The sequence below is a fragment of the Dipodomys spectabilis genome, unplaced genomic scaffold (genome assembly GCF_019054845.1).
Source record: "Dipodomys spectabilis isolate Male_0828 unplaced genomic scaffold, ASM1905484v1 ptg000043l, whole genome shotgun sequence".
Classification (NCBI taxonomy): domain Eukaryota; kingdom Metazoa; phylum Chordata; class Mammalia; order Rodentia; family Heteromyidae; genus Dipodomys; species Dipodomys spectabilis.
In genome coordinates this window covers 25,479,568-25,505,655 of record NW_024870720.1, presented here as the reverse complement: position 1 = coordinate 25,505,655, position 26,088 = coordinate 25,479,568, and the positions used below count along the sequence as shown (strand labels likewise).

General features: G+C 36.5%; 1 protein-coding gene and 1 pseudogene across 1 annotated transcript; both read left to right on the top strand.

Annotated features, from left to right (window-relative positions):
• The first annotated feature begins 140 nt into the window (after window positions 1-140).
• On the top strand, window positions 141-11,010 carry LOC122106895 (annotated as a pseudogene).
• Window positions 11,011-18,334: 7,324 nt separating this feature from the next.
• On the top strand, window positions 18,335-25,929 carry LOC122106849 (UDP-glucuronosyltransferase 2B17-like). Its single transcript, XM_042678376.1, has 3 exons — window positions 18,335-18,524; window positions 19,873-20,092; window positions 25,612-25,929. The coding sequence occupies exons 1-3, from the start codon at window positions 18,335-18,337 to the stop codon at window positions 25,886-25,888; spliced, it is 687 nt and encodes a 228-aa protein (XP_042534310.1). The 3' UTR covers window positions 25,889-25,929.
• Window positions 25,930-26,088: the final 159 nt, after the last annotated feature.

Genomic DNA, 26,088 nt, shown 5'->3' with positions numbered 1-26,088 from the left:
AAATTTCTTTATAAATCTGCCATTCAGTCCACATGCCCCAGTTGGCCATTTTACACATTTGCTTGGATCAACCCAAGTTATATTTTAACGTAATGATCAATTTTTTATTTGTGTGTAAGCACAAGAACTTGTCAGAGGTGAACATAGTTTGAAGGTCGCTGTGCTGTTAGTCAGGATGACTTGGAAATGGATTTCAGTTCCACTACTATTACAGCTGAATTATTGCTTTAACTCTGAAAGCTGTGGGAAAGTACTGGTGTGGCCCGTGGAATATAGCCACTGGATGAATATGAAGGTAATACTGGATGAACTTATCATGAGGGGTCATCAAGTCACAGTTGTGAGACCATCATCTGCTATTTTTGTTGATAGCAATGAAGCATCCAGCATTAAATTTGAAACTTTCCCTTCGGCTTACAAAACCGATGAATTCATGGCATTTTTCACAAGATTCACCTCTTTGTGGACATATGAACTGCCAAGAACAACATGTTTGGCATATTCACCATTACTGCAGAATCTATTTAGGACATTTTCTGATGCTATGCTAAATATTTGTAAAGAAGCAGTTCTGAACAAGAAACTTATAGCAAGGCTACGAAAAGCAAGATTTGATGTTGTGATTGCAGATGGCGTCGGTCCTTGTGGGTAGCTTCTGGCTGAGCTATTGGAGATTCCTTTCATGTACACTCTCCGCTTCTATCCTGGCTACACAACTGAAAAGTATAGTGGAGGGCTTCTATTCCCTCCCTCTTATGTGCCTGTCATTCTGTCAGGATTAAGTGGTCAGATGACATTCATGGAGAGGGTAGAAAACATGATATGCATGCTTTATTTTGACTTTTGGTTTGAGACATTTGAGTCAAAGAAGTGGAGTCGCTTTTACAGTGAAGTTTTAGGTAAGTTTAATAGGGTAAGATCATAACTTTTGTAAAAGTTGAAAGAGGTACTCTGAGATGCATGTGAAATAAGAGAAATTTGTCAGTTGTAGATGGAACAGTTAAATGAGATATAAATTTGTCTACCAGATTATGGGATCAGAGAGAAGACAATGGACAATTACCTATCTATACAAGACACTGTAGGAGATTATCCTCAGTAAAAATTGTTCATTTTTTTCTTTGTTATCAAAATCACCAGTTACCTAAGAGACTGATGAATGAAAATATGTATACTGAGGAGATACATTTTTCACAGGAAACAAGAAATAGTTTTCCTTGATCAATTTCCTTATTTAAATCAAAATATTTATTTGTATTCTTCTTTATTTTCTTTTTGCTTATACCGAGGTTTGGACTCAGAGAACTCAATCTTATTTGGCTTACTTATTTGGGCTGGTACCTTCCCACTTGAACCATGCCCCAGCCCAGCATTTTGCTACTTCATTAGAGGGGTAGTCTTGAAAATATTTCTGCCCATGTGAGCTTCAGACTTCACTCTTCCAGATCTCAGAATCCTGGGTAGCTAGGGTTAGAAGTGTGAGCCACTGGTGACCAGTTTTCTGGATTTACTAAATGACTTCCTTATTCTTGACCAATACAATGATTCGCACAGACTCAATAACTATAACTCTTAATGTATCCACATTCCTTTATTGTTTCTCATAATCTATTTTATAGACATACAATCTAGTAAAGTGATGATATACTTGTGATTATTCTCTGTCATTCTTATTATGTTCCTACGTTTACTAAATATTAGCCATCAATAAGGTAAATTCAGTTATCTAGTCTCAATATTTCTGAAATACTTCCAGCTGATATTTTCCAGTGTTTCCACATAAAAATAAATATTTTAGACTCCTAATGTGAATCAACTAAAAGGAAGAAATTCAGCCACAGTCATAAAAATTCACTCATATGGGAAATCAAGAATCAAGGAACAGTTATTACAATGTAGAAAACTAGTTTAAGTACTGCAGAGAAAATAATTTCTGTGACTATGAAAGAATTATTGAGTCTGGAGTTTGAAAATTTCTCTAATGGATAATGAGAAAAGAAATGCATAGTTAATTCTATAATTGCTTATTTTAATGATTATTTATGACTGCTCATAAATTGAGGTGCCATAGATATAGTGTCTTACCAGAATGCTTTTCACACAAATACACACTTACCATATTTCTTGTGTAGTACATTTTATCAACAAACACATTGTATATCATTAAGTACAAATTATACCAATCATTTTTAGAGAAATATAAATATTTTATTAAGAAACAACTCTTTCATGTCCTTACCTACTATTTACTTTTCCCCTCTCCACTGAGGACGACCTACTACCTTAATGGAGACCATGAGTAAAGCAGAAATCTGGCTTATTCGATCTTACTGGGACTTGGAATTCCCTCGCCCAAGTTTACCAAATGTTGACTTTGTTGGAGGACTCCACTGCAAACCTGCCAAACCCTTGCCTAAGGTAAATTGATAACATTTTGTCTGTGTTATTTCATTTCCTTTTCAATAAATATGGTTCTGGACCACTCAATACAAGTCTTTGTTTACAGTGAAAGAAAAACAGTAAGTAGGGTAAAGCAGTCTACCAATTGAAACTAATTTTTGAACCATCACAAGTTTCTGGATCTCAGAAAACTTAGAGTCATTCAGAACAAAGTCAGCTTAATTAAGATTTAATGAGTCAGCACCTAGAAGGAATCCTTGATTCACTCATAAAACTATCAAGTAATTAGCATATTAAGAAATAAGTATTAGACATGCAAGGAAACACTGCAGCTATTTCTACTACAACGCATAGCCATTTTAAAAGGAGACTTTAGAATCAATTAGTAAAAATTATGTGGAAGCATCTTGGAAAGGAAAAATTACAAAATTAAAGTAACATATGATAGGAATCAAAGAAAGTTTCTCCATCACTAAGAGTGAAATATTAGATGAACAATGCTCAGATATAAGTTCTGAGAAATGAGAATTGAAAAAGATGTATAAAAAAAGAAATTAGACTAGTAAGAACAATTTATAAGAACTAATCTTTTTCTTTTTTAATATTAATAAATTTTTATTGTGAAAATAACGTACAGAGGAGCTACAATTACGTGACCAAGGTAATGAGTGCATTTCTATCAAGCATTGTTGCCTCCTCCTTTGTTTCCCCTTACCATCTCTGCCCTCCCATCTCCCTCCCCCCCATGGCTTTACCTACCTCACACCCACAGCCAACAAAGTTGTAAAGTACGTTTTTCCACATAAAGTCTTGTACATCTCATTGTTGCAATGGGTCCACCTGTATCCCTATTTAAACAATTTGTTTTTTCTCTTCCCCCCCACAAATTATACCAACATCAAATACAGTGAAAACAGGGGTTATACCGTGGGGGAGGTACATACAAAGCAACAAAGAAATCATCTTATAAATATGTTAGAAATAGTAGCAAGAAAGAAAAACCATTTGAATCCTTATGTTGTGGTTCATTTTGCCTAACATCAACTTATCTGTCCATTTCTGCTTGTCTCAGATGTAAACTAGTTATTGCAAATAAGAGAAACCATGGGACCTATGTGTCTTTGGGCCGGGTTTACTTCACTTAATATACGGGGAAAATGCTAGACAATAATTTAGACTCAAGATGGAAATGTTTGGAAATTTTATTGCACACTGGTGCCAATATCTGATTTAATACTACCTGTGCCCTTACTATTGGCTAATGGAAAATTTTGTGTTTTATGTATCTTATTGCGTTTTATGTATCTTCTCTGGCTATTGTTTGATAGTATTTGATTTTTCTCTCCTAGTTTTCTATTAATGATTTTGCCTGTCATAAGAAGGGTTTGAACTCAACTTGGACATTGTCCCTGAGCTTCAGTGCTCAAGTCTAGCACTCTAGCACTTGAGTCACAACTCTGCTTCCAGCCTTTTCTTGGTTAATTGAAGCTGAGAGTCTCACAGACACTTTTTCCCAGGCAGACTTTGAACCATGATCCTCAGATCTCAGCCTCCTGACTAGCTAGTGTTACAGGCAAGAGCCAACAATACTTGGCTAGTTGGATTGAGCAATATTTTAAATGTTTGCTTCACTATTATTTCTCTGTGTGTGTGTGTGTGTGTGTGTGTGTGTGTGTGTGTGTGTGTGTGTGTGTGTTTGGTAAGGCAAAATTTTTCTTCACAGGAAATGGAAGACTTTGTGCAGAGCTCTGGTGACAATGGTGTGGTGGTTTTTACCCTGGGGTCAATGGTTGATAACATAACAGAGGAGACAGCCAATGAGATTGCATCAGCACTGGTCCAAGTTCCACAAAAGGTGAGATAGTGGACCTCATTAGTGGTCTTCACTGAATGGAACTTCAACCCTGGAGATTTGTGATTGTACTAGTTTCCTGGTAAAAGATACACTGTTACTACATCTCTAACTTATCTTAGCCAGTTTAAAGACAAAGCAATGCAACACAGATGCTCAGAATGTATTCAATGTGGATTGTTTTAAATTTACCGTACGTACAACATGAATTCCGTCATCAGAATAAACACAATATCCAAAGTATGAAACTTTGTCTTTATCATAGTATTGCCAGCAAGACTTCACAGACATCCTGAAATTTTCATCTAGTCATAGCAAGAATGTTGAAGCCTCTCAATAAACTAAGCAAGTTTCATAAAGGAATTAAATTACACTTGATAAGTGACATCATACAATAACAATTAGCATATAGAAAAAAGGTTTGAAATGTTCTACATAGTTTAGGGTTCAAATGTAATCCTTTCCTCCAATTTTGTAATTGACTGATTTAGTGTGCACTTGAGGGGGTTCTTCAGAGAAAGGCAAAAGAAGGTTCACTCCTCCTGCCAGGTATGTATTCAGCCTGATTAATTCAGAGAAAGTAAATAAAGACAACCTGCCCTACAGGACTGGGCCTTGTTCATATATGAAACAAGATCTGTACAGTTCATGTGAAAAGGGACATATTCTACTGAAAAATAAATGTAGCATCAGTAAAATTTGGATTTCTTGCAGCAGCCATATGACTTATAAACTACAGGCCAGCTCCATTTCCCACCTTTAAAGATTATACCACAATAATGATTTTAAGTTTGGATATCAGTATCATCAATTTGTGATCAAAATTCAGCTTGCAGATTTCCGAGACATCACAACTAATAATTTCTTTTATAAAACTAGTTTCATGTAATTACTAAAAAAGAATTAATTGATTAATCATAAAGAATTTGTTACATAGATTTGAGGAATTTGTCTTTAGAAAAGATTGGACGAAAATAACATGTGTTCATGTGCTGGTCATGAGGCAGGAAATATAGCCTTAACATGCAGAACAACGGTTTGAGTTGTTGATCTGGGTGCCATGGAAAGACCCAGTCAAAAACCACATAATTGGTTCTAAGGACCATTTGTCTGTCTGTCCATATCAATGTGTCCAACCAACATTTAAGGGAGGCTAATTGGCCAGGCTACTACCTACAGTTTTCTGAGTCCCTTCATAGTATGAATAGTATGTTAATATTGTGTACTAACTCCATAATGTGGAACATTCTGTAATATAATCTGACTTAATACCATGCTCATTATTGTGAAATTTGATCACATTTCTGGTCAAAAAGGACAATATTTTTTCACATAACTTCTCTCCAGGGAGAACTGTGAAGGTAAAATAGTTGTTATTAAATAAGCAGGTAAGAAACAAATGAAAATGTGAAACTAAAATGAAATCTCATAGAATGAAAGAATATTACCCTAATATCATTTTATAATGGTTGATAGCTAAAACTAGCATTTAGTAAATATTTATGTGGTAAGATGTAAATCATAAGAATTTTTAGTGCTGTTATGCACCAGATCTATCACTGTGACTACATAAAAATTTTGGAATGCATTCATTTGTCATTTATTACATCATTTGTCTAAATATTGTGAAAATTATGATGACATTCCATCTTATTGAGTGTGAAAATAAGTGCAGGAAATGTCGATATTCTTTTTCTCTTATTCTTATAATAGACCTCATTAATGCACCCTACCTGTTCTCTTTATCCATTCTATGTAAGTCATTTAACTGTGTGATCTCTATATTTTAAAAAGTAACATTTTGAAATTTAAAAATATTTTATCTCAACGCACCAGATTCTTTGGAGATTTAATGGAAAGAAACCAGAGACCTTAGGACCAAATACTCGGCTGTACAAGTGGCTCCCCCAGAATGACCTCCTTGGTAAGACCCTGAAAAACACTTACTGAAAGCACGGGTAACTGTAGAAGTAGTTGATAACAACATAACAGGAAAAGAACTGGTGAAGATGTATTAATAAAAACTCAAAAGTGAAACCACACATTTTTTCCTAACAAAAAAAGCCTAAGTAGTTGGAATTTCATCATACTACATCATATTCTTAACAATCAGTTTATCTTTCTGCAAATATATTTACCATTGATACAGAATTTTCTATAATTACCTGAGGTTATCTCTCTGTCCTTTAATTCATCCTTACATTATCCATCCTCCTAAAGAAGAGCAAGTATTTCAATGCCACTGAAACTTGCTACTTTGTTTTATTTTGAAAGAGTCTGCCTTCTTTGTGGGAACAATTACTTCATATGAAATGATAATACACTCTATTTCAAGCATCCCTCCTTCATTAGATTAATGTACTAGTTTTAAGTTTATGGGAGCATAATCTAACATGACCATTTTCTTGTTTTGGAATTTGCTATGATCCATTATGTTGTTTTCCTATCTGTTCCACAGGAAATGGTATATTTGTTTTCAAATCTCAAGTCATACAAAACTTAGGGCACAAACCATAGGAATTTTACTTACATCTCCAGTTGGTTAGATGCTACTTGCAGAGTGACATAAAGGCAAATTAAATGTAACCCATTGGTTCAAGAATTATTATTTAGACAACACTGTTCTTTTCATTGCTCATGTTATACATTTTTCATTTCATGTCTAAGACTTTAAATGAACAATTGTATTGAAATGTCCCTAATCCTAGGCCATCCCAAAACAAAAGCTTTCATCACTCATGGTGGAGCTAATGGCATCTATGAGGCGATCCATCATGGGATTCCCATGGTGGGCATTCCTTTGTTTGGGGAACAACATGATAACATTGCTCACATGGTGGCCAAAGGAGCAGCTGTTCAACTGGATATAAGAGCAATATCAAGCAAAGACTTGCTCAGAGCACTGGAAGCAGTCATTAACAAACCTGTGTGAGTATAACCTTGATTATGTTTATGTGTGCATTGGTATGTAAGTCTGTCGGTCTCTTTGTTCATCTGGGCATTACACCCAGGGACTTGCTCATGATTAATGACCACTCTACTCTATTCGTTAGTCTGATTCTTGTTTGACCAAATTGTGATTATAGATAATTTCTCACATAAGTCTGACCATGAAAGGTACCCTCAGTTAAGACTTGATTAATTCTGGAAGATTCATCAATAACCCATCATGTGTTTCACAAGTCACAATAATATTTGTGTATGTTTGTATGCATGGGGTGTGTGTGTGTGTGTGTGTGTGTGTGTGTGTGTGTGTCTGTGTCTGTGTGTGTCTGCATGTGTCTGTGTCTGTGTCAGTGTCTGTGTTGCAACATTGTTATTCTATACAGGCCAGGATTGCCTCAAACTCATGATCATCATCTTTCAGCATTTGGAATGCTGAGATTCCACAGACCCACTTTCATTTCCAACCATAATTTTTTTGTTCCCCAGGTGATTTCAGTAAAAAGGAATTATCAAAACCTTGAGAATAGTACAAAATTCGAGACCAGGCAAAGTGGACTGAAAGGAATCATTAAGAATGACAATAGAAGAATGCAAGGAAGCTTAGGAAAGCAGTGAACTAGAGGCACATGAACTCTTCCTCCACAAATAACACTAACTAACTCATTCAGTTATAACTTTCTTTCCACCTAAGATCGCACTAGTTACTCTTTATAAAATAAAAATTCACTGTGTTTGAAAAATAGAGCATGAAGTTTCGGTGGTTGAAATTTTACTCTTGTGAACCACAAGAAAATATCTGTCATTTCAGTTTCTATTTTTTGTTGTTTCTTCAAAACATTATAAATGGTTTGTATTGTTAAGCAGCAAGAAAATAATCAAATTTCACATTCCTAGTATAAATACTTCCTCAAATATCTATGTTAATGCTTAGATTCTATCATTGTTAACTAACTACAGCTTTTAAAATGACCTGATCATCCTGGTAAGAAAAGAGAACATTTTTTGAAATGTATGCATATTCTTAGATATCAAGGGACTATGATTATCTTATTCAGAACAATCATAAAAGAAATTACCTTCAGAAGTACAAGTGAAATGTAACTGCATGATTACTAAAATATCTGAAGCAATAAGTTATTATTCAAATTATTTCAAGAAATAGGTTCAATTATTTTTATACCATTAATTTCCTCTTATACTCAGTAAAACTCTGTATGTAATTCTTCCCTTTCACCATAACTGTAAAAATATTGTAGTGTATTTTACTTTTATTGGATATAATAGTATAGCAGACACATTGTAAAGGCTGTGTTACTTTGATCCCTTTTGGGGAGTAGGTGGGTTTGAACTCAGACCTTAATACTCAAATGTTTAGCTTTCTAAAGGGCATTCTAGAGCTGAGAAGGTGGTTCAGTGGCACAGTGCTTGCCTTGCATGCATGAGGCCCTGGGTTCAATTCCTCAGCACCACAAAAGTAGAAAAAGCCGGGAGTGGCTCTGTGGCTCAAGTGGTAGAGCAGTAGCCTTGAGCTGAAGAGCTGAGGGCCCAGAGTTCAGGCCCACAACTGACCAAAAAAAAAAAAAAGTGGGGACATTTTATGATTTAAGCTCTGACTTTATTCTTTGCTGGTTATTTGAAGGTAAAGTCTAGAGACTTTTCTACCATTTCCAGTTTTGAGCTGTGACTGTCAGGACCTAGCCTCCTGGGGTAGACAAGTTTACAGGCAGGAGCCATCAGCATCTAGCTCTGACTTCCATTTTCCTACAGATATTGAGCACCAAAACATATAGTTTGTGAGCCATATTTTATCTTCCTTTGTTTTGAAAGGCAGTATATTTTTGTATTTTTATTTGCTATACAAGTATATCTCTCATATATTGTTCTTATTAAATTATGAACAGATACAATGTTGATACTGGGAGATACAGGAGATTTCTTAATGAGATAGTACATGCTAAAACTTAGCATTAGCACACATTTCAATTGTTTTTTGATGCATTTCATTTTCTTTCTACCTGCTGTATTACAAAAAGGATCACCACTAGTCCTGGGTGAAGCTCACCCATATCTGTGAGATCTTTTAAAAGAATAGCGATACTTGCCATTGCAATACTCTCCTTCTGTAACACCTTGGAATTACCCTTAATAATCATTCTCTAGGCATGCCCACTTTCACCATACTGGAAAGAACAGTTTCAACACAAATCCCATGTACTTATATTGCCTCAAAGTGACTAGAGCACTCTCTTATTGGGTCTAACATCAAAATACTATCAAGAAAAATAACAGCAATGTTAGCAAATGTCTTTGAATGTCTATCTGAAAAGATGAATAATTAAAATCATCCTAAATATGAGTACATTTATTTCTCATAATTCAAGAAAAACTCAATTATTTCTATTTTTCCATTTCCTATCATTTTGCTGTATAACAGCAAACAAATAAAAACTGAGACCTTTCAAAAGAGGTTCATAAAAGGAAAAGGTAAGTCATAGAGTATTAGTGGAACAAGTAAGTGAAAGTTCAGGAAATAAAAGGAAGGCTAGATGACAGCCAACGGCTGATGCCTGTGATTCTAGCTGTGATTCCAGAGCTGAGATCTGAGAATTGTGGTTTGACATCAAGCCAGGCAGAAAAGTCCCTCAGACTCTGATCTCAACTTAACATTCAAAGAGCCATAACTGGATCTGTGGCTCAAGTGGTAGAGTTCTTCCCCTGAGTAAAGAAAGCTCAAGGGGAGTGTGAAGCCCTAAGACCAGAATAAAACAAAGGAGGCAGGGAATTTTGTAGTTAAATAATAATTAAGCACCAATAAATGATAAAGAAAACCATCAGGGGAAAAAAAACTTCTTGATTAAATTATCTATCAATCTCTAAATTATGACACAATTCTAAATTTTGAACAACATGCATTAATAATTAAGCTTTTATATTGCTGTGGATTTCTTTGATCATTCTACCTTTGTCTTCAGAAATTCTTGTGTTAACAAGATTTTTCTTTTTTTTTATTGTGAAAATACCATTCAGAGGAGTTACAATTACATGGGCAAGATAATGAATACTTTTCTTATCAAGCCTTGTTGCTTTTTCCTTTGTTTCATATTTCTATCCCTTCTCATACCAACCCACCTCCCCCTCCCACCCACACCCCCCCCACCCACGACTTTAACAAGATTTTTCTAAATGGTTAAATCCAGGGTCATTAAGAAGCTCTTGCCTTTTACACTAACAGGTCTAAAAATACAGCAGAAGAAAAGAATTCTCTTTTTTTCTCAAAATTTTTTTAGACTCATCTGCAGAAAATTTCAATATCTGTATTTTCTAGTTTATTTGATATACTTACATCAACTTGATTTACCTTTAGCTACAAAAAGAATGCTATGTGGTTGTCAACCATTCACCATGATCAGCCTATGAAGCCACTGGATCGAGCTGTCTTCTGGATTGAATTTGTCATGCGCCACAAAGGAGCCAAGCATCTGAGGCCACTTTCCCACAACCTCACCTGGTACCAGTACCACTCTCTGGATGTCATCGGATTCCTACTGGCCTGTGTGGCCACTGTTACCTTCCTTGTCTTAAAATGTTGCTTGCTTGTTTACCGAAAGGTTTTTAAGATGGACAAGAAGAAAAAGAGGGAGTAGAGCTTTCAACGCTCAGGAAATGGACCAAAAGCCTGCTAAGGAAAAACATCCTAGTGATTTTCAGCACAATCAAGTTCGGAGGGATTCTCATTCACACTTTACCTAAACCTATGCCTTTTGTATTTTCAAATGGATCTTACTCTTGATTAAAAATGAAGCAATGTGCAATTCTAATGTCAGAGTTCCTCAAAAACGTCCATGTCACTGATTTATGTAGATAGTATAACTGAATTAACTGGGACATATGGAAATTTGAGTCTGTTAGTTTGAGAGAAGCATGCAATCCAAAGTTTTATGGGCATTTTCTAAAAAGGAATATTTTATTAAGATAAAATGAAATGAACTCTTTCTGTGTCTGTCCAAAGAAAAACAGAGGGATAGGTTAAAAGAGGTAACATTTTATTCAGACTACTGACATATGGGAGAGAGTTGACAATAACTGAAGTAAACTTCTGCTAACTCAAAGCTAACTAAGATTTTCATAAACATAAAGAGTGAGTGAGAGGAAGTGAAGAAAGGAGACTTAAATGGGACTACAATCTATGTGAAGATAGCCAACTATGAAAGAAGTGAAAATTTACTGGAAAAGGCCTGCTTTGGGTAGAAAAGTTAGAAGGTGTGCATTATACATGGTCACTGAGACAAGATTATTGCTTTTGACCTATGGACAGATTTTATGAATGTAATGAATATAAGAAAATTAGATATAATTAAGACCTCGGTGGCTCATGCCTGTAATACCAGCAACACAAAAGGCTGAGATCTAAAGATCACAGTTCAAAGCCAGCCCAGGAAGGAAAGTCTAGGAGAGCGTTAACTCTATTAACCACCAGAAACCAAAAATGGAACTGTGGTTAAAGTGAGTATTAAACTTGAGCAAATAGAATCTAGACCATGAGTCGCTGAGTTCAAGGCCCATTACTGACATAAATAAATAAACAAGCAAATAATAAACAAATAAATAAATAACTTATGTGATGGGCATTGTGTTGTACATGTGTAATCCCTGTTCCTTAGGAAATGGAGATAGTATGGTGATGGTTTGATTTGAGTAAAGGCAAAACTGTATATGCTCAAGCAAACATGAGACTGTCATTTTTCTTCCACTGCTATACTATAGGAAGCATTAATAAAACTAATTATGAAAGTAACATTACAAAAGGAAATAGGTAATGACAACTACCCTTTATTAACATTTAAATGTATAATCAGTCTATATTTTAAACATAGGATAAAACAAATGTATAAAAACAAAATAATATATCTGTGCTCTTTATTATATTAAGTATTTAACAGAAAAAACTTTGCAGATACTTTTTCTGCACTTATAATGAAGCTCTATATACATTATTCAAAGCAACTTCTAGTCTACTTTAATTTCTTCCTCAAATTATTATATACAGAAAGATTGCCTATTAACATTAGATATACCAAGGAATATTACTCTACCATAAGGAAAAATTGAACTATATCATTTTCAGGAAAATAAATAACACTGGAGGGACTGGGAAGATGGCTCAGTGATAGAGTGCTTGCCTTGCATGCATGAACACCTCATAAACAGAAGAAAAGAGGGAAGTGGCATTTGGCTCAAGTTGTAGAGCAGTAACCTTGAGCTGAAGAGTTGGGAGACAGCACCCAGACCTAGAGTTTAGGCCCCATGACCGACAAAATAATAAATAAAACTGGAAATCATCAGGTTGACTGCTATGAACCAAAAATAAAAATGCTAAATACAGTTTGGTCTTACTCATTTGTGGAGTGGACACATAAATGATGATGATAATGATAGTATGCAACAGTCAAGATGACGTGAATACAGGACCGTTAAAGAGGGGATCAGCAAAAGGAGGAAGAGAGAAAGGAAAGGCTACTGTGGAGCACAGAGGATAAAAGGACATTGAACACACACATCGATGACAGTGTCATGATTAAATGAACAAACGCTACTTGAGAAAGGAGACCTTGGAAGGGGGTGAGAATAGAGTGAAAAATGAAAATACGTTCCAAGTGCACAATGTGTGTGCATGGAAATATCACTATCAAAACTCTCAAATTACAAAGAAATGATAACTAAAAAAAAAATTCTACAAAAGAGCACTACAGATGCTAACCAGGCTATAAGGGAAAGAAAACATGAAATGCTGCTGGGAGCAACGCAAACCAGTGCAGCTCCTACGGAAAGCAACATGCAAGATTTTCAAAAACTAGACATGGAGCTAGTGAATGACTTAATATCACTGTTGGTCACATCTCTGAAGTAATATAATTGCACACTCAGATGTTTAATGCAGCATTATTGATTAAAAGACAAGTTATGAAGTCAGTTTAGATGACCTTTGACTTTTCAACGAATAAGAAAAATAGAGAGATGTATTCATATATAAATATATATACACATATATACCTATAAAAGAAAATGAATAGAGATCTACACATGTATATATTAGAGTATTTTACAGAAATAAGAATGTCATATCATTTGCAAACAAATTGGGGAGAAATTGGAGATTAGTGAGTTAAACAGATTAGGTCAGGTCCCGAAGGACAAAGGTCACAAGTTTCCTCTCACATGCAGAGTACACAGAGAATATATCTATATCTGTTCATCTATGTACCTATACAGTGTTATTAAATATATAGTATTATATTTGTATACATGATACCATATATAATGTGGATATATCTATAAGTATATATACCACTCTCTGTCTTTGTACATATATATCTATATATCACTGTTTTATCACCATGTATGTATATGTGTAAGTTTATATAATCAATATGCATAAGTGTATATGTATATATATACATAGTGATGTAATTGTTGGACTGTTTGAGGGAAAGGAGATTAAAATGAGAGAATGAGTTAGTATAAACAATAACAAAATGCATTGCCAATTTTTGAGGATGGAACATAGAACTGACTGAAAGCTTTCCACATGCAGGTGTAAGGAGGGAATAGAACAAAAGAAAAATATAATTAGTAGAAGTTAATACAGGTTAATTTAATGAAAGTGCAGTACAGTAAATGTGGAAATGAATTTACATAGTGAAATAGTTTATATGCACTAATACAAATTCTTGAAATTATAGATGCATTCCCTCATTATACCATGTGAAAGGGACAGAATGGATGAATGAAAAAGTAAAAGATAATCATGACCAGCAGTGGAGAGATTTAGTGAATTTTCTGGATTTCTGAGTAAACCTGAATAGAAGAACACACAATGAAAATCTGCTAAGGGCTCCAGAACAGCAGGTAATAGGCTAGAAGCTAAATTTTCTTAATGTCTTATATTAGTCATGCCTTTTCTTAAAACACTTATATACTCACCAGCAATTACTTAGCTTTTGCCTTATGGAACTGATTCTGATTACTTGCTTCAATTTTGCATTGGTTTTGTCTTACTCTCGTGAATTGCCTCTATCAATTCTGATTGACAAATGGTTGCAATCCTAACCTTATGTGACCTAGAATTACTAGTTAATTATTACTTTTTTAACCTTCATCCCGTTTATGCCAAGAACTCTAAGCCACTGTCACTATGACTCAGGAATCTAACCCTTTTCACAAAAAAATTTTTTTTTACTTGTTTGTAAGAAAATAGAGAAAGCAGAAATTTTACAAAAGTGTTATTGAGAGCACATGCCTTGATCCTAGCTACTCAGAAGACTGAGATCTGAGGATCATGGTTCAAAGCTAGGCCACGCAGCAAAATCAGTGAAATTCTAATCTCCTATTAAACACTCAAAAGCTGGAGGTGGGGCTTTGGCTTGAGTGGTAGAGGGTTAACAATGAGCAAACAAAGACAGAGAAAAACTTAGGGACAAATGTTCTGGCCCAAGTTCAAGCCCATGATTGAAAGGTGGATTCTAAACTTCAAAAGATAGTCAATGAGTTTAATAAATAGTGCTTTGCCACATCAATTAATGATATATTTTCTGGTTCTGTGAAGTAGGTAAAACAAATATCCACCAAAGATGGGGCCCAAACAAAGTCACCACTGCAGTGCAGGTTTGATGGAGGTAAACACTGAATAGAGCAGAATCTTTTCCATTGGAAGTGAAAAGTAAACAAAGCAAAGGAACAGGTATACATTTCCCTTGCTCCTAGGGTCCATTCATAAAATCACTCTTTAGTAAAGTTAGTTTAAAAACCATTTCCAAATCACACTGGCCCTAAGTGTGGAACCTGGCTACCTTCCCACCTCCTCACTGTGGCATCTCTTCCTAAATGGAGAACTGACACTTTGAGAAAACCATGGCATTGACAGACTTGTCACATGAACCCTGTGCGTTTGGATACTGGAGTCAACACTGACAGGTCTCTGAATTGATAATCTATGAATTTGTGCATAAAATATACAGCACACAACTAAATGGACAATTATTTTTGCCAGATTAACCATCACTAAAGTAACCAAAGTCATATTCAATGGCATAGATACCTCAACTGATACTTCAGAAATGCAGCTAGAGGGATTATCAGAAACAACTTCTCAGCAATCAATAGGAAAATGTAAAACAACTATATCTCTTTCTGGACAGATAATGTACTAAGTTGGTTTGCAAATATGTGGAAACATGGACAGACCAATAACATATGGTAGAGATTCCAAAACAAACAGAAGACGAGGAGGACCAGCTAACTCCACTGTTGAATTGTGCCAAAGTTCTCAAAAATTAACCCTGTGTCTTCTCAAGCCATGACCATGCGGCATGTGTTGGAATACTTCCCCTTTCATCTTGATTTCTTCATTTGGGTCTCCCCTCTTGTTTCCTCATCATTCCAGATAATGGTTTCTGAAGAATTTTTTTTAAATCAACTAACTTATTTATAAACCCTTTATCTTTCAGTCTGTAAGTTATTTTGTTTCTGGTCATTGCTCTTTCTTGCTTCTATTCATTTGAGGTTTGCTTGGTGCATTCTTTTTTCGTTTCCTGATTGGCGTTTGTAGTGTATTTTTTAAACTCCCTCTTCTTGTTCCTCCTTCATGTTAAGTTCCCTGCTATGTCTATGTTTGCTCCATTTCACTTCATCTGAATCAAGAAAATGTTAATTTCACTTTGGGTTCCTTAATTGTGACATCCTTTGCTCAAGAAATTTTCTTTCATTTCTCTGTTATGGGTACTTTAAATTTTTCTGTTTTTAAATTCTTAATTTCATTCTGTTTTTAAGAAAATATATCTTATGATGAATTTTTCATATCTATTTTGTATCTGCCAGTTAGCTTATCCTAGAGAATTTTTCTTATGCTAATGGAAGGAATGTTCATGCTGGCACCCGTAAATGAATGTGTTATCTTTTCCTAGTTCTGCTTCCTCTGTTGTATAATTTAATTCTCATGTTTCTTTGTTGATTTTTTGACCGCATTATCTGTCCGTTAATAAATTTGGATGTTTAGTCTTCTAAGCTTTATTTAGTATCAGTATAGTGGTATTAGGTTAATAATGTTTTATTCATAGAGTGGTTGGATTGGGGCTATATATTGAGAATTAGCATTTCTCTTTTGTTTGTACTGACCCATTTATCATTATGGAATGACCTCCTTCGTAGTGTTTCATGGGTTTTTACCTACTGTCTATTTTGTCTTCATTAGTGTAAATACTCTTATTTTCTTCTGTTATTCATTTCTGTGTACAACTTTCATTATTTCTTTACTTTCAATCCATATAGGTTCTTACAGCTGACATTGTCTATTATATTTGTTTTTAATCTAAGCAGTCTGTATGTTTGTCAGTAAGGAGGTTCCCGTATTCCATCCAAGGGGTTTCTGCTTCTCTTATTTTCCATTCTTGGGATTGCATAGTTTTTGTAATGATCATGTTATGATTCCTTTTTTTCTTTTGTATATTTACTTTATTCTTCTCTGTCTATGTCAATATGATGGCAGCTATCATACTTTTCTTTCAAGATAAGATTCTTTAAGCATTATTTCCAGGATTTGTATATTAGTAGTTAGTTCATATCATTTTGCTAGTTTAACAATACTTTATTCTCCTTAATGTATAAGGGAATATATATATAATACATATATGCATATATATATATACACACACATGCATATGTAGATATATATACAGAGACAAAGAAAGAGACAGAGTTCTCAGGTTTAATGAGTTTTTCAGGAATTTGAATATATCAACCCCTGTCTTCTCTGATGTAAAGTTACTGCTGAGTATCATACGCAAAAGCATGTCCTTAGTATATTGAAATGTTATGTTGTTATAATACAGCTTGTTTTGTATTTATAATCATTTTGTGGTCTTTTCTTTTATATGACTATATTCTCATGTGCCTTGGCTAGCATAAATTTTGTTCAAACCTACTAAAGTTCCATTAAGCCTTCTAAACATCTATATCTCATTGAGTTTCTTTACATTTATTATTCCGAATAGTTTTTAGCCAGTCATTAATTTCATTAAGATTTCTTTAAATATTTTTCCAAGAACATACTGTGTTCCCTTTGAATGATCATAGAATTTTCTCTTTTTCACCTGTATCTTATGTCCCTACATTTGCATTTCTGCATGTGGAAGGTCAGTTGTGCAGCCATTATATAGGATCATTTCCATAGTAAAATACTTCCTTGTTATATCTTAGAGAATTGGCCACATCAGATGTATCAGCTTTGATGACAGTGTTGGTGTTGGTATTGGGTGTTGGGTGTTTGTGTAGGGTCAACACAGATCATCAGCTGTAGGCAATGACCGTGAGCTCTGGGTGTGTCCATGGCTTCTTCTGTAGGGATAGGACATAATGTTGCAGCTGAGGTGTATTTCTCTTAGGCAGAACTAGTCAGCAGCAGCTGTAGGTTGTAAAGACCACTGAGGCTGTTGAGCACTTGTCTGTTTATGGGAATGGCCTGGGAGTGGTAGCTCCTTATGGTGACAGAGTCTAGGATTCCAGTTTGGAACCCGCTAGTTTTTATTTACAAAATAGATAAAATAATCAATAAGCAATCAAACTGCCAGTTTTTATTTACAAAAAAGATAAAATAATCAATAAGCAATCAAATCGCAGCAATGTAGTCAAGCACAGGCCAGCCAAAGGAGGAAGCTCAAGAACTGGTCATTACTCTCTGATTCAAAAACCAAAGTAAAGAGATTCTTTTTGAAAAGAGGTATAATTCAGTTGAAGTAATATTTACAAAGCAAATTATTCAAATACAGCTTGCTTGAAAATGATGTTTTCTGTAGAACAGTAGATCATGAAATAATATGGAGTACCCTGGAATATCTTTGTGTTATTTTGGAGCAATGCCTCAATCACAGAAAACAAAGAAGACCACCTGTCTGTGACCGAGGGCCAGCATAGTTGCTTCAAGCATCTAAACTGCACTTATTGAGCTATCCAGATTCTTCCTGGGGATGAAAATGAGTGAGAGGGGCCAATATTTGCGTCCTAGACCTTATCAAGTAAGCTGTGCATTGTGAGAATGTCTCTTCCTGGGTCATATCAGGATTTGCGAAGCCAGGTGGTTGCTTCATGAGAACTTCAACAGGCTCCCTCACTCAGGCTCAGAGGTTTGCTGTTGTGGGTGGCCTGAAGAGAGGGGCAGAGTCACCTGCCTGCTTCAAAGGACCAGTGTTTGATAACCAGCTCAGCATTAACGTCTTGGCAAGTTTCCAGTGGCAAGTGGAAGTTGTCTGGGCATTGAAGGCGATTTGCCTGGCCTGTGGGTAAAGTGGTCAGAGAAGCTGAGCAGATTTCTGGTTAGCAGTGTTAGGGTCAGCAGGATTTCAGTTGTATTTTAGAGGCTTCTGCAGTTGGTACTGCTCAGGTTGAGGCTACCCAGGAAATATGCAGGGCCACTTGAGCTCTTAGGGCAGCTGCCTAGCAGATTTGCTGGCCCCTTGAGGGCATTCTAAACGTGGCACTCTGCAACAAGAGCTTTGGGAGGTGGTGAGGGGCAAGGGCACAAGGAGGGGTGGACTTTTTCTCCATGGCAATGCATTTGTCTGCTAACTTAGTGTCCCAAACCAGGCTCATGGCTTATGAGGACAGCAGGCTTCCTCATCAGCAAATAGCAGGAGCAGGGTTCTGAGTGGCAATTGTTGGGTGTCCTGTTTGCCCTCCTCCACTAGAGGAAGGGTCTTTTGGCTCATGTTCAATGTTCCAAGATGGGAAAGTGAAGAGTCTGTGTTCTTAACCCCTTATTTTATAAAGCCATAGTTCAATCCTGAGTTCTCCAGTGTAGTGGCTTGTCCATGTCCTCCCTGAACACTGTCACTTTGTTTCAAACTCCAAGAAAATCACTTTGATTTGTCTGGGCTTTATTCCTTTGTTGTGGAGTAAAGCACCTTTATTCAGCCATCTTGCTTCTGTCTTGATGATAGGGAATTTCTTCCCAGGAAGCTATCTACTTGGGAGGCTGAACTCTGGTGGGGGTGGGGGGTAGGGAGGACAGTAGTAGGGGTGGGAGATGGGAAGGATGGGAAGGGGAAACAAAGCAGGAGGCAACAATGCTTGATAAGAAATGTACTTATTATCTTGCTCATGTAATTGTAATTCCTCTGTATGGTATTTTTACAATAAAAAAAAAAAACAGTTCTTACATCACTCTTTGTTTTTCCCTTACCATCCCTTCCCTCCCACCTCCACAACTAAACTCCCCCGCAACCACTCCCCACAACCAGCCCTGGCCTAAATTGTAAGGTTCGTTTCTCAACATAATGTCTTGTACATCCCATTGTTATAATGGGACATGACCATTTTCTTGCTTCAGAATTTGCTCTCTATGATCCATATGTGTATCCTATCTGTTCAACAGAAAATGGTATATTGATTTTCACAGCTCATGTCACACAAAACCTAAGGCACTGATCATAAGATTTTTCACTTACCTGTCAAGTGGATTAGGTGGTCCTAAGAGTGAGACATGAAGGCAATGTAAATGTAACTTCATTGGTACAATAATTGTTATTTGGAAAAGACTGTATCTTTCACGTGCTCACGTTATACATTTCTCATTTCATGTCTAAGACTTTTAATGAGCAATTGTTTTGAAATGCCCCTAATCCTAGGCCATCCCAAAACAAAAGCTTTCATCACTCATGGTGGAGCTAAAGGCGTCTATGAGGCCATCCATCATGGGATTCCCATGGTGGGCATTCCTTTGTTTGGGGAACAACGTGATAACATTGCTCACATGGTGGCCAAAGGAGCAGCTGATCAACTGGATATAAGAGCAATATCAAGGAAAGACTTGCTCAGAGCACTGGAATCAGTCATTCACAAACCTTTGTATGATCTTGTGTGTGTGTGTGTGTGTGTGTGTTTCTAGATATTACACCTAAGGAATTGTTTCTCATTGGTAACTATCCAACACTTTTGTTACTATGCTTATGTTTTATTAGTCTTTAGGATAATTTCTTATCAGAGTCCAAACATTTAAATTATCATCAGTTTAGAGTTGGTTAATATTGGAAGAATTCATCAATAACCTAGCATGTGTGTCCTAAGGCACAATAGAGTGTGTGTGTGTGTGTGTGTGTGTGTGTGTGTGTGTGTGTGTGTGTGTGTGTTGCAACATTGTCATGCTGTAGAGCTTGAACTCACAGTCATCATATTTCAGCATTTGGAATGCTGAGATTTCAGGGATTCACTTTCCTTTCCAGCCATAATAAGTAGCTATTTTCACCAACAATTTCAATGGAAAATAATTATTAGACCCATGAGCATTCTTAAATAGGGCAAATGTGGACAGAAAGGAGTCACTAACGATGACAACAGTTGATTGCAAAGAAGATGAGCACAGCAATGAATTAGGGGTGTATGAACCCTCCCTCTATAAATGACACTAATTAATCCTGTTCAGTTAGAAGTTTCTTTCAGCCTAAGCTCTCACTAGCTACTGTTTATAAAATAAATGTTTATAAAATAAATATTTGGCAAATACTATATGAAGTAAAGATAGTTGAAATCTTAATATAGTGAAAAGGATGAATACATCCATCATTTCAGTTTTTGGGTTTTTTGTGTCGGTCATGGGGCTTGAATTCTAGGCCTGGGCGCTGTCCCTCAGCTCTTCAGGTCAAGGCTAGTGCTCTCCCATTTGAGCCACACCACCACTTCCCTTTTTTTTGCATATGTGGAACTGAGGACTCAAACCCAGGGCCTCATGCATGTGAGGAAAGCATTCCTCCACTGAACCAACCTCCTAGCCCTCTGGGGATTTTTTGGGAGGGAAATGTGGTTTCTTTAAGAGAAAAAAAAAAACACTTTTACAATTGTTTACATTGTTGTTAAACAGTAAGACATAATCTAAGCTGTAATTTCTGTTCTATTTAATGCTTCCTAAACTATCTATATTAATGCTTTAATTCTAGCACTAGGACTTTTAAAATTACCTGATTAATCCTGTTAGAAAAACATGTGAATATTCTTAGATCCTTAGTACTATGGTTTTCTTATTAGGAACAGCTATAATTAAAAAAAAAAAATACCTTGTAAAGTGCAACTTAAATATGGCTGTTTAATAGCCAGCATATCTGAAGCAAGAAATATTTGTGATTCAAAATATTTCATTACATGTAACTATATTGTCAATTCTGGTATCAATTATTATCAGCAATATTCTGTATGTATTTCTCCCCTTTCACCATAACTGCAAAATAAAGCCTTGTATTTTGAAAAATACTCACAACTGCCCAATAAATAAGTGGGCTAAAGACTTAAAGAGAAACTTCTCTGAAATGGAAAGAATGATGGCCAATAGACACATGAAGAAATGCTCAACCTCTCTAGCATAAAAGAAATGCAAATCAAATATCTAGTATATGTATGAGTCAAGCGAAAAAAGTCAGATAATGTGATGTCAGGAAAATGAACCCTTAGATATGTATTTTAATGTTTTTTTCTTTTATGCATTTGTTTCTAACGCATTTATAAGATTATCTCTTTGTTGCTTTGTATGTCCCTCCCCCACAGTATAACCCCTGCTTTCACTATATTTGATGTCAGTATAACTTGTGGAGGAGATGGGGAAAAACAAGTCGTTTAAGGATACAGGTGGACCTGTTGCAACAATGAGAAGTACAAGTTGTCATGTCGAAAACGAGCTTTACAACGTTGGTGGGGGGAGGGGAAGGGGGGGCAGGGGGAGAGGATTGGGTGGGGGGCGGGAGGCTGGGAAGGAATGTGCTTGATAAGAAATGTACGCATTATCCTGCCCATGTAATTGTAACTCCTCTGTACAGTATGTTCACAAAAAAAAATTCAATTAAATAAAAAAAAAAAAAAAAAAGAAACATGCCTAACGGTGAAGTAAGGATGTCAGGTCTGGCCGGTGCCATATTGGTCACATCGTAGGTGGCAGGGTCTGGCATGCTGTCTTCATGCTGGGGAAAGGAGCCTCCGCACTCCCCTCTCCCGCCCCCCTGCATTTGTCAGTCCAGTGCCTGGGACTGGGAATTTCCTGAGGATCTGCCCCTTGCGTTGACATATTTAGGCCCAGACCAGTCTAGCCACCAGAAGATCATGCCACATGTGTCTGTGTGATCATGTTCTGTGTCCTGTCTCCTGCTCATCTCCAGTCATCATGGATCCCAATTCAGCTCTCCATTAGAGCTGAATTGGCTTGTTGGTATTGTTTTTGTTATTTCTTTCCTCTTTAGCACGTTTCCTAGCTGTGTTAAGTGTATTTGTTTGCTGCAGGCCTTTGTAACAACTTGTGGCCTGCAGTCTGTTAACTGTATAATAAAGACTCCAATATTCTTTTTTTTTTTTTTTTGGTGGTCATGGAGCTTGAATTCTGGGCTTGGGCGCTGTCCCTCAGCTCTTCAGCTCAAGGCGAGTGCTCTACCGCTTGAGCCACCGCACCACTTCCAGTTTTCTAGTGGTTTATTGGAGATAAGAGTCTCATGGACTTTCCTGCCCGGGCTGGCTTTGAACCTCATTCCTCAGATCTCAGCCTCCTAAGTAGCTGGGATTACAGGCGTGAGCCACCAGCGCCCAGCTTAAGATTCCAGTATTCTATATTTCAAAATGTGGCTTCTGGGATGATTCACCTTACAACTGAAGTAGGTCCTGAGAGACTAGAGCTGGTACAGCTTCTTTCCAGGCGTTGCCTTTGTTTCAGGGATTTTAGAGAAAAAAAAAAACAAAAAACTTTAAACAAGGTTAACTAGACCTCGGCTCCAACCAGCCCAGTTCCTGGAGTGGAAAGAATGCCTCTAGGTCCCCCTCCCCTTAACAACCTAACCCACCTTGATTGTGCAGTTAAGACTGACCCATAAAACAGGTTTAATCTGGCTCCAACTGGCAACACCATATGCTTATGGTAAACCCTGCCTTGTGCCTATTGGCCACCTGTGTGTGGTCTGGTATGACCCCATTGGTCACCTGTGCGTGACCAGGCTCGACCTCATGGATTTTGCCTGTAAAAATCAAAGAATAGGGGCTGTTTGTGGTCACAGTATCAGCTCCCGAGCCTTTGCTGCTGCCCTGGCCGGTTTGTGTAGGAACCTTTTCAATAAAGTTGCTTCTTTATTAAAAAAAAAAAAAAAAAAGAAATGCAAATCAAAACAACATTGAGATACCACCTCGCCCCAGTTAGAATGGCTATAATCAAGAACTCTAATAACAATAGATGCTGGAGGAGATGTGGACAGAAGGGAATCCTACTGCACTGATGGCTGGAGTGTAAACTTGTTCAACCACTTTGAGAAGTATTATTGAGGTTCCTCAGAAGACTCCACATAGAGCTCCTCTATGTCCCAGCAATTCCACTTTTGGGCATTTACTGGAATGGTCACAAACAAGACCATACTAAAGCTCCCAGCACAACTATGTTTATTTCAGCATTATTAACCATAGCTAAGATATGGAATCAACCCTGATGCAATGGGTCATCTTGTGTCCCTGTGTCAGTATTTTGTTATTCCCCTTCCCCTCCCCAGATTAGACATATGTACATACAAGATGCATGTACCAAAATCAAGTACAGTAACAACAGGGGATATGCTATAGGGGAAAGAACATACAAAGGAAACAACAACAAAAACGAAAATCACATGGTACATTGAAAACAATAACTATTAACAAAGACCTCTTATGTCCATATCTTGGGGTTCATTTCACTTCGCATCATCTTATATGATCATTGTATATGGCTTTTAAGCTTTTCAGCTCATTGGCAAGATTATCCTATATGTATACTAATTATTGCAAATAAGGGAAACCATGGGAACTAAATTTCTTTGGGACTGTGTTACTTCACTTAATATTTTTCCAAGTCTTACTATTTCCTAACAAATGGGGCAGTGTTGTTCTTTCTGATGGAAGCTTAGAATTCCACTATATATAGATCACATTTTCTTGATCCACTCATCTACTGAAGGGCATCTGGGTTGGTTCCATATCTTAGCTATGGTAAATAATGCTGTGATACACATAGTTGTGCTGGTAACTTTAGTATGGCTTTGTTTGTGATCATTTGAGTAAATGCAGAGATGTGGGATTGCTGGGTCATAGGGGGGGTTCTATGTGTAGTTCTTTGTAGAACCTCCATACTGCTTTCCAAAGTGGTTGAACAAGTTTATACTCCCATCAACAATGCAGTAGTGTTCACTTTTGGACACATCCCCCCATCATCTGTTGTTCTTAGTATTCTTGATTATAGACGTTCTAATTGGGGTGAGGTGGAATCTCAATATTGTCTTGATTTTCATTTCTTTTATGGCCAGAGAATTTGAGAATTACTTCATGGGTCTATTGGCCATTGTTATTTCCTCTTCAGAGAAGTCTCTCTTTAAGTCTTTAGCCCACTTGCTGATGGAGTGGTTGCTTCTCTGAGGATTTGTTTTTGGAGGGCTTAATTTTTTGAGTTCTAAGTATATTTTTTATATGAGATACTTGTCTTTTGTATAGCTAGTGAAGACCTTCTCCCAGTCTGTGGGCTTTCTACTGATCTTATTAGCTATGTCCTTGGCCATGCAGAAGCTCTGCAGTTTCATGCAATCCCATTTGCCCAAACTTTCTTTGATTTGTTGTGTTTCTGGGTCTTTATTAAGGAAATTTTGGCCTGTGCCAAGGAGCCCTAGAGTTTCTCCTATTCCTTCCTGTAATGTTTTCAGGGTGTCTGCTTTTATTTCCAGGCCTTTGATCCATTTGGAGTTGATTCTGCTGCTTTTCTACAGTTGTTTAACCAATTTTTCCAGCACTATTTATTGAAAAGACTGTCTTTCTTCCATTCTATTTTTGGCTCCCTTATCAAAGATTGGTGGCTACAGGTCTGTGAGTTCATTTCTGGGCCTTCTGTTCTGTTCCATTGGTATTCAGATCTGTTCTTGTGCCAGTACCAAGCTGTTTTGATTACTATGGCTTTGTAGTACAGCTTGAAGTCTGATTGTTATTCCTCCAGAAACATTCTTTCTGCTAAAGATTATTTTTGGTATTCAGGGTCTTTTATTCACTAGCCATATAACTGGACAAGGGTCTTATATATCTAAAATATACCTGTAACTGAACTTTGAACAACAGGTGCATTAATAATTGCTTACTGAATAAATTAAGTTTTTCTTCTGCCTTTGAAATTGAACTGATTCTACTTTCTACTTAAAAATTCTTGAATTTAACAAGATTTTTTAAATGGCTAAACCTAGTGTCATTAAAAAGCTCTTACCTTTCACACTAAGATGTTTAAAAATAGAGCAAAAGAAAATCATTTTCCTCTCTTCAACATTTTTACCACTTACGGAAATCTTTCAATATCTTTTTTCTAGTTCATTTGATATATTTACATCAATTTGATTTACCTTTAGCTATAAAAAGAACGCTATGTGGTTATCAACTATTCACCATGATCAGCCTATGAAGCCACTGGATCCAGCTGTATTCTGGATTGAATTTGTCATGTGCCACAAAGGAGCCAAGCATCTGAGGCCACTTTCCCACAACCTCGCCTGGTACCAGTACCACTCTCTGGATGTCATCAGATTCCTACTGGCCTGTGTGGCCACTGTTACTTTCCTTCTCTTAAATTGTTGCTTGCTTGTTTGCCAAAAGGTTTTTAAGATGAGAAAGAAGAAAAAGAAGTAGAGCTTTCAATATTCCAGGGAATGGACTAAGAGCATACTAAGTAAAACCATCCCAAGAAATTTGACCACAATAAAGGTGAGAGAGATTCTTGTCCGTACTTTACCAAACTAATACCTTCTGGATTTTCAAATGGATCTTACTCCTGATCAAACATGAAGTAATGTACAATTCTAATTTCACAATTCCTCAAAAAATTTCAC